General features: G+C 40.0%; 2 protein-coding genes across 4 annotated transcripts in view; one reads left to right on the top strand and one right to left on the bottom strand.

Moving 5' to 3' along the window:
- HPGD (15-hydroxyprostaglandin dehydrogenase) overlaps nucleotides 1-9133 on the bottom strand; it is a 29310-nt gene extending 20177 nt beyond the window's left edge. Inside the window, exons 1-3 of one of the 3 annotated variants that reach the window (XM_027087993.1) lie at nucleotides 8883-9133; nucleotides 8464-8587; nucleotides 5229-5335 (exon numbers count right to left, since the gene is read on the bottom strand). In XM_027087993.1, coding sequence (XP_026943794.1) covers nucleotides 5229-5335; nucleotides 8464-8587; nucleotides 8883-8975 — 324 coding nt within the window. In that variant the 5' untranslated portion in view covers nucleotides 8976-9133. The remainder of the gene's footprint in view (nucleotides 1-5228; nucleotides 5336-8463; nucleotides 8588-8882) is intronic. The other 2 variants (XM_027087994.1, XM_027087992.1) reach the window with 2 other exon arrangements.
- Nucleotides 1-15292, top strand: part of CEP44 (centrosomal protein 44) — a 171690-nt gene extending 156398 nt beyond the window's left edge. Inside the window, exon 14 of the mRNA XM_027087982.1 lies at nucleotides 15168-15292. Coding sequence (XP_026943783.1) covers nucleotides 15168-15197 — 30 coding nt within the window. The 3' untranslated portion in view covers nucleotides 15198-15292. The remainder of the gene's footprint in view (nucleotides 1-15167) is intronic.
- The last annotated feature ends 258 nt before the right edge of the window (nucleotides 15293-15550 follow it).

Below are 15550 nucleotides of genomic sequence, written 5' to 3'. Positions count from 1 at the left end.
TAACATTTGTGTGTATGTGTGTGTGCATTCTCTACGGAATTTTCCTAATCTGTCATTTCCTTTATTTAATTTCCCTCCAGTCTGCAGTTGCTTTTAGTTTATTTATGATTCTTGTGCTACACTGTAATTAAAGCAATTTTTTAAAAGATTCTGTCATCTAAATCATGAAACTCTGCCTTTCAGGTTTCTTGTTTTTTCTCCAGCCAGTTCTCAAGGGATACTAATACAGATGATCGTTTTTTTCCTGAAAACTTTTCTCATCTTTTATTCTTCCATGTTCAATCTTTTAAAATTTCTGCATATTTAGGGGGTAGATATGATTGTCTTCCCCCTCGCAGAAGCTGCTTATAAAATTTAGCAAGCTTTCCCTAACTATAACATTTCAATGGGATCTTTAGATATGGCAGAGTAGCAATAACAGAAAGTAGTTACTAATTTAAGGTGTAATCAACACTCCTGGGAGCCAAGAAAAAGGAGTACACTTGACAACACTGTTTCTATCCATTTCCTCAACTCTTCATTAGAGACAGTGTAGAGCAGAGGGACCCACCTCGTTTAGAAATGAGATAGTGCGAATGAAGAAAATGTAGGTTTTGAGTCTCTGGACGAGAAATGCAATTTTTTGAGTGACTGCTATGTAGTAGCACCGTGCTGGATGCTTCATACAAATTATGGATTAGTGACGCTTAACCAACCTTAGAGGTAAGAGGATTACCTTCATCCTCTCACAAACTGGGAAATTCAAGATCAGAGACACGAAATAAAAGTTCATGAATTTTAAATTCAGGTCTGAAACAAATCTTTTTTAAAATCCCCAACAATAGCCATCTATTTTGTTTAATTTTTATTTGAATATACTAAAGGCGTCAATATAAGTTAGTCATATGTCCAAATTAGGTTAGAAGTCCCATCTGAGTGGGAATGAATTATTTAGGTTTATTAAAGCTTCAAAAAGTAAAATAAATACATTACCAAATGGCCTTATCAATATTCAGAGTTAAGTCTACCTCTGCCCAATGGCCAGACCAACCTTTGAGAGTTATACAAAGACTCATTCTTTCCTGAACATTCCCTGTGAGCCTGAGCAGCTATAAATAAGGCAGCTGTGGCTGACACACAGAGGAGCCTAGTGGAAACAAAAGACTGGGAAGAGGTTTACTGTATCTCTTGTGTGGGAAGAGCGGTGGGAGCTGCTGGCTGGAGAATAAAGAAAGGGCAAATTTGCTAGGAGTAAAAGTGGAAGGACATATACTGTTTGTCGTACACTGTTTGCAACACTGATGTGTTAGGAAACCATCCAAACATTGTACTGAAACACAAAAATGAATATCCACGTATGCAAAATATCATAGAATAGCAGTTTATTTTTCTAATACACTTTAATTGAACATCTGTGTATGCAAAACAACAATTTTCTGCCTTCAGAGAACTTACAGTAGAGTAGCATAAGTTATACATGTATAGAAATAATTCTAATAAAATTTAAAAACTGACATGCCTTATGAGGGTGGTATAAACTATGTTGTATAAAATTTCAGAAGAGGGAAAGATACATTGTGAGGTCCTTTAAGCCGTTACTCTCTGACATGGACAAGAACATGGAAAAATATGCAAAAGACCACACAGGGAATTGTACAAGGAGGTAAATTACATCCAGAGCAGAGTTGAAAAAAATTATTATACAAACCACACACAAATATTTGCATTATACTAACAGAGATAATCAAGTTATAAGGATAATGATTGGTCAGACTCTAATCTACTTTTGCAATGGGTGTTGTAAGTAGGAGGGGAAGTAATTTGTTTTTAAGTTATATATGGGTAACAAAGGTTATAGCTTGTTCTTTTTATGTAATATTAAATAAATGTCATCAGTCCCTGGAGTTAAGCTAAGGAGTGGCCTTTGTCAGCAGAGTTCAAAGAAAAATAAAGGCCAGCTCCAGGAGAGTGAGTTGTAACCAAACAGGGCAAATAAAATTCCCGTCTTGCAGAATTTTCTATTTGCAGATAATGCAGGAACTTTCCACATTGGAGCAGGTGTTAATTCACCTGTATATTTATTATATTAAAGCAAACATGCCCTGTCTGCTGGATGAAGATAGATAATTCGAATCCTATTACCTCTGAGACAGTCTCTTCACTATTTTCATGTTTCATTATATTAACTCTAATCACTGCACATGTTTTCTGACAGCTGATTTCTCAGAAGAAAGGCACAGTAGGTGCCCATTATGAATGCACTGAATATAGGAACTTTATACCCTAGGGACCTCTATCTATAAAATATCTGTAGTTTTACTGATGAAACTACAAATAGTAGTGATGTTCTAGGGAGAGAGCTGCTGTGTGATTTGTGCTTTTTCATTAGCATAGCTTGATTAAAAAAAAAGTCTTGTCACTTTATGTGGTTTTGGAGACGGGCATAAGTTTATAAAAACATGTTTTTAAAAATTCCTGCAGTTTCCAATTGGTTGCATATTCCAAAAAAAATTATTTTAAATCTGGCAACCAAAGGATGTAATGAAGTATGGTTCATAATAAGTCAAGGGTAACCACCAAAGATTGCATATAAAATGTATGGTTTTCTTACCAGCTGAAGAAAATTAAAGTGATCCAATGGAATTTAAGACAAGAATGGAAAAAGAACATAAACAGAAAGAAAATTTAGTGAACATCAAGTATGAACTAAAGTGGAAGGAATAAGTCCTAATAGAAGAGTAAAAATAAATATGAGTGACTTAAATTCACAAATATAAAAAGCATTTGTTTCTAGATGTGATTTGAAAACTAAGATCTCACATTATACTGTTAGCAAGAGACAGAATTCACATAAAAGGTTACTTTCATTTTCAAAATAAAGAAATAGAAAAAGATACGCCTAGGTAAATGTGAATCAAAAGAAAACATAAGGTACCAATATTTTTCCTGGAAATATAAAACAAATCAAAAATCACAGGTTGCAAATGGGGCTACAACTTTAAAAAATCGAAGATCAGTAGATTATAATCACCAGCCATTTATGTAGAATTCACACTGACAGAATGACTGAAAGAGGTAGGCAAGTTGACATTTGTCGTTTGAGATATGACTACATGCTATTCAGAAACGGACAGATCAAGGAGATAGAAGTAAGCAAAGGAATAGCTGACAGCCAAACCAAATAGAAATATTTTAAGAAAAGAAAATTAGGGCTTCCCTGGTGGCGCAGCGGTTGAGAGTTTGCCTGCCAATGCAGGGGACACGGGTTCGAGCCCTGGTCTGGGGGGATCTCACGTGCCGTGGAGCAGCTGGGCCCGTGGGCCACAACTACTGAGCCTGTGCGTCTGGAGCCTGTGCTCCGCAGCGAGAGAGGCCGCAGCGGTGAGAGGCCCGCGCACCGCGATGAAGAGTGGCCCACGCTTGCCACAACTGGAGAGGGCCCTCGCGCAGAGACGAAGACCCAACACAGCAAAAATAAATTAATTAATTAATAAACTCCTACCCCCAACATCTTCTTTAAAAAAAAAAAGAAAAGAAAATTATAAGCTCTTATCATTTATAACAGAGAGACACAAATATAAAATTAAATTAGGTATTAACTAAGCAAATTCAATGGTATCTTAGACATGGATATACCATGACAAAGTAAGATTTAGCCAAGAGATGTAAGTATGGTTCACAGTATGAAAATGTTTCATTTTATTTCACTACATTATTAGCCTAAAGTAGAAGAAAATCATAGAATTATCTCAACTCAGGAACAGCAGTTGTCATGTCTCTAAACACACACACACACACACACACACACACATACACACACAACACCAGAAAGATTTTGAGGGACACTTGACAAATAGGTTTTAAAGTTATTTTGAACTATAATGATATCCAGGAACACTTGAGACAAATTTTAGAAAGAACTGGAAGGAGAGTGTTTGTACTTTAAAATAGTAGCTTTTGTTCTGGGTCAAAGGATTTTAGGCATCTGTCAAGCTTGTACCTTATCAGAGTGGTACTCACAGATTCAGCTTTCTTGTGAGTTAGGGTAATTCTCATTACTCCTATCAAGTTATTACAGTTAAGTCATTACTCATGAGAATGTCAATTCAAGTCAAACATTTATTGACTAAGCACTATCTTCAAGATACTGTGTTGATTACTGAGAGAAGAACAAAGAAAAACATCACATGGTTCCTGTTTTTAAGGAGTTGGATGTGGTGAAGTAGGGACCACTCCCTGTGCATTTATACACACACAGCTGCCCCTCTGTACTTTACATGTGCCTGCTTTGCGAGACTAGTAAGAAAGACCTTACCAAAAACAGGGTGACCCCATGCCCCCGCCCAGCTCTGACATTTGGCTTTAGCTAAAGTTTGTTACTAAACCCCAATATCTTATGTCAAGTCTGTTTATAAAATAAGATAATCAGCAAGCTTATGATACAATGAATAAAACAAATTTTATTTCCTTATTCTACATGTTTACAATTCAAGGAAGAGCTAAGTAGTCATCAAACATTGTGGGAATTACACACACTCATGCACACACACACGCATGCACACACACACCGGCATTCAGGATAAAAATCTTAATAATTACAGAGTCCAACGGTCACTTTAGCCTTGTTGTCTGTTATAGTCCTGGAATTAAGATTTATTTTTTAAGTACATAAATTAAGCCAGGGGTTAGAAATTTTTTTTTCTATAAAGAGTCAGATGGTAAACATTTCAGGCATTGCACATCATAGGGCCTCTGTCACAATTATTCGATTCTACCACGGTAGCATGAAAGTAGCCAGAGATAACATGTAAATAAACAACCTTGGCTGTGTTCCAAGGAAACTTTATAGAAACGGAAATTTGAATTTTGTATATTCATACATTTCTTTTTTTTCTTATTTTTTCAACTGTTAAAACATGTAAAGCCCATTTTTTGGTTGCAGGTCACAAAAACAGGTGGCAGGCTCATTTGGCCTGAGGGCCGTAGTTTGCCAACTCCTAAGTTATACAGTAAAGGATGGTTTTTTCTGATATTTCCTTTTAATATTTTAAGGCAGATTTATTTTCATAATTGAAAACCTCAAATGTCTTCCTATTTGTAAAAGGAAATACTTTTTTCCCCAGCTTTTTATAACTTCCCTTTTTCTACATTGTAGCTCATTGTATTGTTTCCATGAAAAAAAACCTTTTTTCCTTTTAAAACATTTTGTTAAGTAATTGTAGACCATGAACATGGCTAAGACGGCTTACCAAATTAATTTGCAGAGTTTTTTCCCAGTTTTTCTCATTATTCACTCCAGCATTATTCACCAAAATGTCCAGTTTTCCAAAGTGGTCTACAACTTTCCTAAAAGTATCTAATAAGAAAAAAAGAAAAAAGACATCATAGATACGTTCTTATTTTGCACAGACACATTTATGACAGTCTGTGCCCTGAAATGAGGTTTTAATTCATCCACGCTTCTCGTGAAAGTTATACTCTTAGACGGTGACTTCCTGCCTTGCTTCTCAAGTGTGGTTTGTGAGCCAGCAGCATCAATCAGTATTACCTGGGAACCTGCTAGAAATGCAGAATCTGTGGCCACCACAGACCTGTGGAATCGGAATCTTAACCGTAATAAGATCTGCAGATGATTTGTATGCACATTAAAGTTCTGTAAGCAGTAACAGTGGTGTAAATTTTAGAGAACTGAGCATCATATGCTAAGAGCTCTTAGAAGTCAGTCTGGGCAGCCAGCATCTCTGTCCCTAAGAAGTTACTGAAGCTCTGTGGCTTAGACTATGACAAGCATCCCTTTAAAAAGAAGCCATATTTTCTTCATAAAGTGTCGTATTAAACAGTTATGTATCCAGATCCATAATGATCATTTCAGTGCATTTGGATATCCTAGTAAGTCTATTTTTCATTCAGATGATTTTATTTGATTATTGTAACTTCGATGTTTGCCTTTTCTTTTTCTATTTTGACAGCTTTGTATTGCAAGTTTGTATAACAACTGTGTTCAACTAAGGTCAAGTCTGCATAGATTCTGAGGTCTGAAGGTCCCTCATTACGTTGTCCAACCACATTTCCAGTCCTTGCCAACCCTCCTTGACCAGTTAAAATTAGGCTTTACCCCTTGGTATTGAGAAACATTATTTCTCAAAGTAGCCTTTTACATAGTTCTATTGTTTCCCTGGGCCTTTTACCCCTGGTTCTAGTTCTATTACTTGAAACTATAGATAACAATTGTGGTTATTCTTCCAAATGATAGGAATGTGTTCTCGGGTCTTGGGTCCAACATATGGGTTCCTTGAAAAAAATAGATCCGCACAAACTTTATACTGATTGAAGTAAAATTAAAGAATTATTAACAACCACCAGACATATTGAAGATGGCATGGACCAATTTGCCAAATGGATAAATTACTATGCAAGTTAGCTGCCAAAAATATTGCCAAGACTTTCTAATATGTACCCTTTACAGTACCTTTTACTGTACTGGAATGGAAAACGACAAAATATATAAAAACTGTTCAGTTTTTCAAAGAATCTTTAAAATGCTTCTTAAGATCTCAAATTGATTCCAGAAAGGGTCCTCCAGTAGAAAAGATCTAAGGAATATTATTATTGTTAATTTTTGCATTTCATCTTAAATATATTCTACTCTTCAGAACTCCACATCCACCTTACAGGAAATTAGGTTGTCAAATATGGACGTCTGCTTGCTTCTTTACTTTTCTTTCCTCTTTCGGTGTCCACTGTATTCCTTATACTCTGCCCTTACTGATGTATAACACACCAAATTATACATTGGTGTATTCTTCTTTATAACACACCACTGAATTTTGGGCTCAAGCAACTTACAGTCTATTAGTAACTCTTGCTGACATTTATATGCTGTGGTACTCTTTGTAATTTGCCTAAACTCTTCAGGTTGCATTTTTCATCTGTAAGTCATCTCCAAGAACTTTTTCACCTCTGTATTTTTACGATTTCAATGAAGTCTCTTTGGCCGCATGTCTAAGCAGTTTTAAAAGTTGTAGGCAACATTAAATCCTGACACTGGAAGAGCCAATGCCATGTTTTCCTAAACTGCAAATAAACGCTGATGTCCAGACAACATGTGGATTTCTCACGACCAACATGCCTTCTGCTGGTCACTTACGTGTCTGGTTTCCTCCTTCACAATCACTTATCCTTAAGGAATGTGTTTACAGTCAGGGTACTAATTTTAAATACTGGGAAGCAAAACAATTAAGGTTAAATGTCACGTGTGAAACTACATAAATTCAGACAGAAATAGCTTTCAGATGATCTGTAGGGAATCTGTTCCCTGTTCCATCAGCATGGCTGTTGGGATTTGACATGACTTTATCCCTGATGAAAACTATCCTGTGCAATCAGCAAAACTTTATCCTCTAGCAACTAGCACTATGTTTACAGGTCTCTTCTACTCATGCTTATAATCCATGTTATAGGTCTTTATAACATTCTCAGATTTTAATTATATCATTTCCTTTAAAACAATTTCCCTGAACAGCAGTTGGCTTCCTTCTAACATAGAGCTCCATTTTCACTCTCTCACAGAACAGCCCAACATTTTCGAAAAAACACACATCCACGTTAAGAACAGAAGTACCAGAGTGACTTTTATGAAGATATTTTTGGTCCCTTGACTAAAGACGTGCCTAATAATTTACTTAGTCTTTCAAAAAAACTTTGTGAAATACAAATATTTTATTTTCCCATTTTCCCCCAGAAAAATATGTATGTTTTTCATATAGATGTATTGGGTTTCTATATGACCAAATCTGTTAATTGTCTACACCAATTCTGTCCCTGATATTTCACAACTAGATTGGTCTATTTTAAGTGAGTAGACGGAAACAGGAAAGCATTGAGGAAAGTCTGGTAGAAACTTTTCTTCTGCAATTCTAAGACTACAGTACAGCTATTATTGTTTTTAAAATATCATTTCATAGGGGAAACACCAGAGAGAGCATGTGGTTAAAAGTATCCAGTACATCTGTGATGACAACCCTTGACCTTTCATTCTAGTCCATTCCAAAGAGAAACACTGCCACATTTGATTGTCATTGGACTCTGTGACTTCCAGCTTTCTGGGAGAAGTTGTTTGCCATACTCGCCTAGCCTACTTTGTCTTTCCCAGTTCCATCTGCAAGTTCAATCATTTAATAATTACTGTAGCAGCACCGTCTTGGAATACACCAAGGAATCTTGATTACATTCTGTGCGGCCACATGACTAAAATAAAAGGATTTCTCAAGCATGCTTGGCTTTTCTTGCCCCTTAGCTTTTAGGGCTACTGAGACGTCAGAGGAAACGTAACAGTCCCAGCTATCTCTTGCAGCTCAGAGGTAGCTGCTCTCCAGGAGATAGCCGGCCGCCCGCCCCAGGCTGGATCTCTGGCCGGGGGTTGCCTTCATGTCGCTGCTTACTCAAGGTACGCTCCGCGTGGATGGATGGATTCCCCGCCCTTACCTCTTAGTTGTTCCTGATCGGCCACATCGCACTGGATGAAGAGAGTCTTCTGAGGTTCAAACTGCTCATCCAGGGCAGCTTTACACTTTAAACCTGCTTCACGATTCCAATCGACAAGCGCTACCTACAGACAAGAGGAGAGGAATCGAGATCCTGCGCGGCTCTTGAAATAGACCAACAATAAAGAGACCACAGGACGCTCCTCTTTTGGACCTGAGATGGGGCAGTTTACAGTTCGGGATCTCTCCCGGAGCGTTCGAGGTCCGCTCGAGCGCGCCAGCCTGGGCAGCTCTGGAGACTGCACGGCGGGCACCGGGGGCTCAGCCTCGGTCGCTGCCCCCATCCCCCGGGGCCCCGGCTGGGGGAGCGGGTCTCGGGTGGGCCGGCGAGGTTCGCGCCGTGCGCCCTTCCTCGCTTACCCTGGCGCCCTTGAGCAGCAGCGCCTCGGCGGAGGCTCGGCCGATGCCCTGGGCCGCGCCGGTCACCAGCGCCACTTTGCCGTTCACGTGCATGTCGCCGCCTGCGCGCGGTGGGCGAGCTCGGCGTCTCCGCGCAGCCGCGGCTTTTAAGGACCCTGCGCGCTCGCGTGCTGCCCGTCCGCGTTCTCCTGCCAGTGGGCGGGGATGAAGCTGTCAAGCAGCGCCGGGCACCCACGATTGTGTCACCTGGCCCTGAGTGCTCCGGTTCCGCGATCTTTGCCTTCCTGACTCGCAGCCAAGCCCAGATCAGAGCCTCCCCTCTGCCTGTGGCTGCCTGACTGGCGGTGGGAGGCACCAAGCAGAAAGGGTGCTCCCCAAGAAGTGTTCCCTTCAGTGCGCTGAAGACCACCCCATAAAAGAATGGTGGAGGAGAGGCTTGAGAGCCTGGATTCCTCCTCTGCGCCCAGGTCCTCCCCTCTCCTCCCCCACCCCCCACCCCAAAGGAAAATAAAACCGGGAAAAAAACCCACAAACAAACCCAGCAAACTGTAAAGCACAATTTTAGGGATGTTGCTTTTTTGTCTAAGTTATTGTCTGAATTCCCATCTCCTGGACATTGGGGTGGGGATGGAGGGAGCAGAGGTCACGAACACCGTTGTGGGTTTTTTGGGGTTTTTGTTTTTCTTTCTTAATTGTGTTTTGGACAAACCTGTATAGATATTGGAGATGAAAGGTGCACTGTGCTCGGAACAGAAACCCCTGGATCCTATCATTTCAAGGCTGGAACTCTTGAATCTTGGAAATAGGAGTCTTATTGGCACTTATGTTTCAGATCAGTATCAATCCTGGGTCATCCTGAGAGTGCCCAGCAAGAATTGTTATCACTGACTGCACGGGACTCCCAGACTCGCTGTCAGCCTGGTGGCGTGCTGGTTCAATGGTATGCTTGCTGGTTGAGTCATACTAGCTCTGGAGGCTCTGAGTTAAGTATGGGACAGAGGTTCCTGGTCCTCCAGGAACTTGAGCTTGAGCTGTGAACTGAGATGCATTCAGCCGGGATTATGCAGCTGACCTAGTCTGTCTGTCTGTCTGTCTTTCTCTCTTGCCCGCAGGCTTCAATTCTAATTCTGTAAGCTTAATACCTACTTGGCATTTATTTTCATGATCAAAGAAATTTAAGCACCTGGGGAGGTGGGGGTCAGGCAGAAAGCTTACACAGCAGAATGAATCCTTTGTGTACTTCTTTGTCACCGGCAGACGAGGTGACTGACAGGGCAGGAATGTTTGGGGAGGTTGTGTGAAACGCATGTTGTCAGTAAATCACTGAAACAAGTCTTCACGTTGAAAGAGAACAGCAGAGGATTCAAACAAACATAGGAAACCAAAGAAAACCCAACACCTCTAGGGGCACGCACAGAACATAGAAGGAGAAAAGGAACTGTTTTTCTTTATCAAGAAAGAACACCTTAAGAGCCAGAGAAGGAGCCTCTGGAGTGACCCAGGGACATGTTGGGAAAGCAAAGTGTTGCAGCACATATGGGGAAAGGAGTTTCAAGAATAAAGGAGTTGTTCCTAACACAAAGTACTCTGATAAGTGCAGGGAAGGAAGGATGAAGAAATACTTTGAATTTTTCCAGACAGTAGTCAACGTCAGTAAATTTAGATGGTACAGAAACCAAATGGCTGAAATTTAAGGAAAAAAATGTCTGATGAGAAGATGAACATTGCAGAGGCTCCAGACCAACATGATATGGAAAGCAGTAGATTGGACAGTAGTTGGAAAGATTAGTAAGCCAATAAGTTATTCCTTTAAGAAAGGAAGGGGACGGATTCAGGTTAAAAGGCTGCCAGTCACCGAGAGCAAAGCCGGAAACAGGAAGCAGTATGGGGGTGGGTGGGTGAACTGGAAGAGCATTGGCTGTGGATTCACACAAAGCTGGTTCGGGTCTTTTCTCTCTGCTCCTGCCCAGCTGTGGGATCTTGGGCAAGTCGCTTCCCCTCTGTGCCTCAGATTTCTTGCAACAATGAAATTACGTCTGGCACAAGATAATAACAATATTAGTTCAACTAATTTCTGCTGGGTCCTTAACAAATAATACACATGAGATGGAGAAAAATGTGAGAAACAGGTTTATTAGCACAAAGGAAGGACTGGGATCTACCCCCCAACCCCTTTCCCTCCCGTTGGTTTCCATGGCCACTGCCTTTGTTCAGACCCTTATACTTTTTCCTGTGACAGCAGCAGCAGTTAGACTCCTGAATGATTTCCTTGCCCCCAGATTTCTTAGATCCAATTCGGTTTCCACACTCCTCCCAATAAAAGTTCTAAAACACTGATCTGATCGTGTTTAGACATTCTGATGTTTAAAACCCTTAAACTATCTCAACCCCAGGGCATGGCATAGGGGGCATCCCACTCCCCGTATCTTTCTTGTAACCCCTCTTTACAGCCTGGGAAGCCACATCAGTTAAAACCTATCCCACTGTCCAGGCTCAGGCCTTTGCCATACAGTATCTGCTCACCTGAGTATAGTCCCCTCCTGCTTTCTTCACCTGTCTTCCCACTGAGCTGGAGAACTCTACAGTGGAAACACTTCTCACTCACATTATTGTAATTACCTTCCTGTCCCTGAGTGCCTTCAAGCTGTGTCCTGAGCACCCATGGCAGGGTCTGTGCTTAATACATGTTGAATAAAGAAAAGAACAGATAAATATAAGATATGTGTTTGAGAGAAGATGGAAAATGGTGAAAATTCCCATATACTGTGATTACCTTTTTATATAACTTAAAAGTAAGACTGGAAAAAATACGTGGGTATGGCGGTTTGGAAGAAGAACGTTTTGATATTTTATATTAAATGTACATTTTGATTTTAAAATATCTAAAGGATATTATGTATAGTATATTTGAAAACCAAAAGAAGCACTCTTTACCCAATAAACAAATTCCCCATTCCTCTGTGGTTTTTTGATAAACATTTCTCATCTTCTGTGCTCATAACATTATTTAATTTCATTTACATTAACTCTATAATTCTATCGTCAATGTAATTTGTGTAATTAAAATCATAATTCTTAGCTAAAACTAGGTTAAATCTGAAACAAACCATCATTCATATAATTTTGTGAAAGCATTCCTATTTATAGGTTATGTTTTATTTAGTTTGTTGTACAAAGTTCTCTTAAAATAAAAACAAAAATTAATTAACAGTCGAATTAAAAGGGATTATTTTTATCCCACCCCTAGAGGGGTGGGATAGGGAGAGTGAGAGGGAGACGCAAGAGGGAGGAGATATGGGGATATATGTTTATGTATAGCTGATTCACTTTGTTATACAGCAGAAACTAACACACCATTGTAAAGCAATTATACTCCAATAAAGATGTTTTAAAAAAAAGGGATTATTTTTCCTTTGATGCAATTGCAGGTGTTTGATATTTACTCAGGGACAGTCATCCCGTAAAGGCTAAAAGCACAGCCTCTGAAATCCAGCTTTACCGCCTACTGGCTGTGTGACCCTGGGCAAGTGACATAACTTCTCTGAATCTCAGCTTCCTCATCAGGAAAATGAGGATGATGATAGTACCTATTTCATAAAGTTGTTGCAAAGACTATACCGAATTAAATAAATACTACATATGTAATTGAATTTGTTATTCACTACCAAACTGTGAGGTGGTTATTATTGTGGTCATTTTACAGATGAGGAGAACAGGTTTGGGGAGGTTAGGGGATTTGGCCAAGGTCACTTATCTAGAAAATAGAAGGAGCTGGCTTTGACTCCCAAGTGTGGCTGACTCCTGAGTGGTACTCCTTCTTCTTCTTTTTCTTAAATTAAACTCTTTATTTTTTGAGATAATTGTAGCTGAGCAGTACTTTTCGCCATGATTGAATAGTGATTTCTTTAAGAAACACAAGTTAAAAACAGACTTAAATTCAAGTTAAAATTCAAATCAGAATTCCTTGATCACATTATATTTTCACACACACACTAGTGCTTGTAGCTCAGCCCTGACTTGTTAAGACAGGCCAGTCTCCACTTGATTTTCCTTTGTCCTGTGCCCAGGGGTGAGCACAGACATCCCAAAATGTACCTAGTCACAGGCCCCAGCTTGTGAGGGCCCCAGTCTATCAGGTGACTGATCTACCTGTGACAGATCAGTCACCTGATAGATAAAAGCTTGTTTAATCTTTAAACAATCACATATAAAGAAACACAGAAATAGGCTTTTTCCTTATTGAAACCAAGAAGCCCTGTTGACATACGGCAGTTTCTGCTAACACCAGGGTCAAGGATTCTTGTCTCGGCTTTGCCTCTGCAAGCTACAGCAGAGGAGCTGACCACTTTGGGATATCTACCCTGTTCTCATTCTTCTGCATGTTATCTCACTGAATCCCTTTTCCAATCCTGCAAAGTAAATATTACTCCCCGCGTTTTACAGATGAAGAAACTGAGGCTCATGGAAGACAAGTAATCTCTCCCAAGGTCAGACTTTGAGCTTTTAGCAACACACCTGGATTCAAACCCAAGCCTCTGCTCCTTCCAGCAAACTCAGCTCTTCGACAGATGTGCGTTCAAATGCCGTCCCCACCTTTGTGCTGATGGTATGATCTTGGGCTGGTTACTCAACGTCTATGGCCCAAAGTGCCCTGGACTGTTAGGTGCAGAGTAAACTGGCATTCTGTGAAGCAACCATTACAGGACCTGCCATGCATACTTTGACCAATGAATCCTTGTTATTAGGTTCTTCCTTGATGTTCATATTTATTTCTGGATTTAGAGATAAAAGACAGGTAAAAATGGAAAAACAATGCTGATGAGGGTAAACTTTCGGCTCCAGAATACAGGTGAGATGTTTCTAACCTTTCATAGCGTACTAGTCTGCTCCAGCTGCCATAACAAAATAGCATAGACTCGGTGGCTTAAACATCAGATATTTATTTCACTCAGCTCTGGAAGGTGGAAGTCTAAGATCAAGGCGTTGGCAGGTTTGGTTTCTTCTGAGGCACTCTCCTTGGCTTGCCAAATGTGGGCAAAAAATTTAAATAGGTGGCTGTATTTGAGTTTGTATATCTTTATTGCTAGTGTAGTTGGATATTTTTCCTATGTTTACTGGTCACTTTTTTTTATTCTATGAATTGTCAGCTCCTTCACCGTATCCATTTCTGATCATAGTTTAAATATTTTTATTTTGTGTGATAGTTACAAAGATTATGAAATTATATTTTAGAAATGCACTCTGAAGAGGTTATGCATTAAGTGACAGGGTGTTTGGAATTGTAAGTAAAATAACCCCGTAACGTGGTGGACACCAGGGAAGCAAGAATGGCCGTGAGATGCAGTGAGGACTAAGCCTTCATAGCACATTCCTGGCTATTTGTATGGACGTGTGACTATCCACTCCATGTGAATATCCTCCAAAAGCTAGGATATGTCCTTGTACCAATAATTTTATTAGTCACTAAGGATGGATTAAAAAGGCCAGAGGACACCTTTGGTGTCAAGGGTTTAAGCATGTATCAAAACATCAAATTGTACGTTTAAAATTTGCAGCTTTAGGGCTTCCCTGGTGGCGCAGTGGCTGAGAGTCCGCCTGCCGATGCAGGGGACACGAGTTCGTGCCCCGTTCCGGGAAGATCCCACATGCCGCGGAGCTGCTGCGCCCGTGAGCCATGGCCACTGAGCCTGAGCGTCCGGAGCCTGTGCTCCGCAACGGGAGAGGCCACAACAGTGAGAGGCCCGCTTACCGGAAAAAAAAAAAATGCAGCTTTATTTGTAATAGCCCCAAAATGGAAACAGCCCCAGTGTCCATTAACAGCTGAATAGACAAACAAGTACTGGTGTATCCATACAGTGGAATACTACTCAGCAATAAAGATAATGAACTATTTACAAAAATAGTGTTTATGAATCTTAAAATAATTATGAAGCATGAAGGAAACCAGGATTTTTTTTTAAAAGCAAACATGTTATGATTCCAGTCATGTGAAATTCTAGAAAATACAAACTAATTTACTGTCAAAGAAAGTAAATCAGTGGTTTCCCTGAGGGTCAGTGAGGGCAGGGAGAGATTACTAAAGGGCACAGGGTGAATAGAGGGGTGATGGAAGTGTTCATTAGAATGGTTACAATGGTTTCATGGGTTTATATGTACATCATACAAATCCAATTGTACACTTTAATTATGTGCAGTCTATAGTTTGTCAGATGTCAGTAGAACTTTTTAAAAAATGGTTCAGTAAAAGTTTGGATCTACTTCTTCTTCTTTTTTTTTTTTTTCCAGAAACCGGAAGATTTCTCAAGCTTATATTGACTTGACCTTCTGTCTCTCCATGCCTTGGGAAGGGTAGCCCTCCTTAGGGGCCGGCAACATTGGTAAGCAGTAAAGATCATTTCTATCTGAGTCGACAAAACTCTGGCTGGATGATAAAAGACTATAGGATTCCCCTTTCTTCTATCTTCATTTTCTTGTCTGTGCAGTAATAGCCTTGAGGTGAATAGTTCATAGGCTACAGGAGTAAACAAACCCTTATTTGCTCTGACAATGACCTCAACTCCAGGAAAACCCCCAGTGTGATATGTACACACTCATCTCGTATAACCATAGTCATCAAGACATCTGGGGATGCACCTTCAGAAAAGGCACTGTCTCTCTAGTTTGGTACA

The sequence above is a fragment of the Aethalodelphis obliquidens genome, unplaced genomic scaffold (genome assembly GCF_003676395.1).
Source record: "Aethalodelphis obliquidens isolate GAN/ISIS:26980383/991018 unplaced genomic scaffold, ASM367639v1 scaffold61, whole genome shotgun sequence".
In the NCBI taxonomy this organism is placed as follows: domain Eukaryota; kingdom Metazoa; phylum Chordata; class Mammalia; order Artiodactyla; family Delphinidae; genus Aethalodelphis; species Aethalodelphis obliquidens.
The sequence above is the reverse complement of the archived record's forward strand: the minus strand, read 5'-3'. Positions and strand labels throughout refer to the sequence as shown.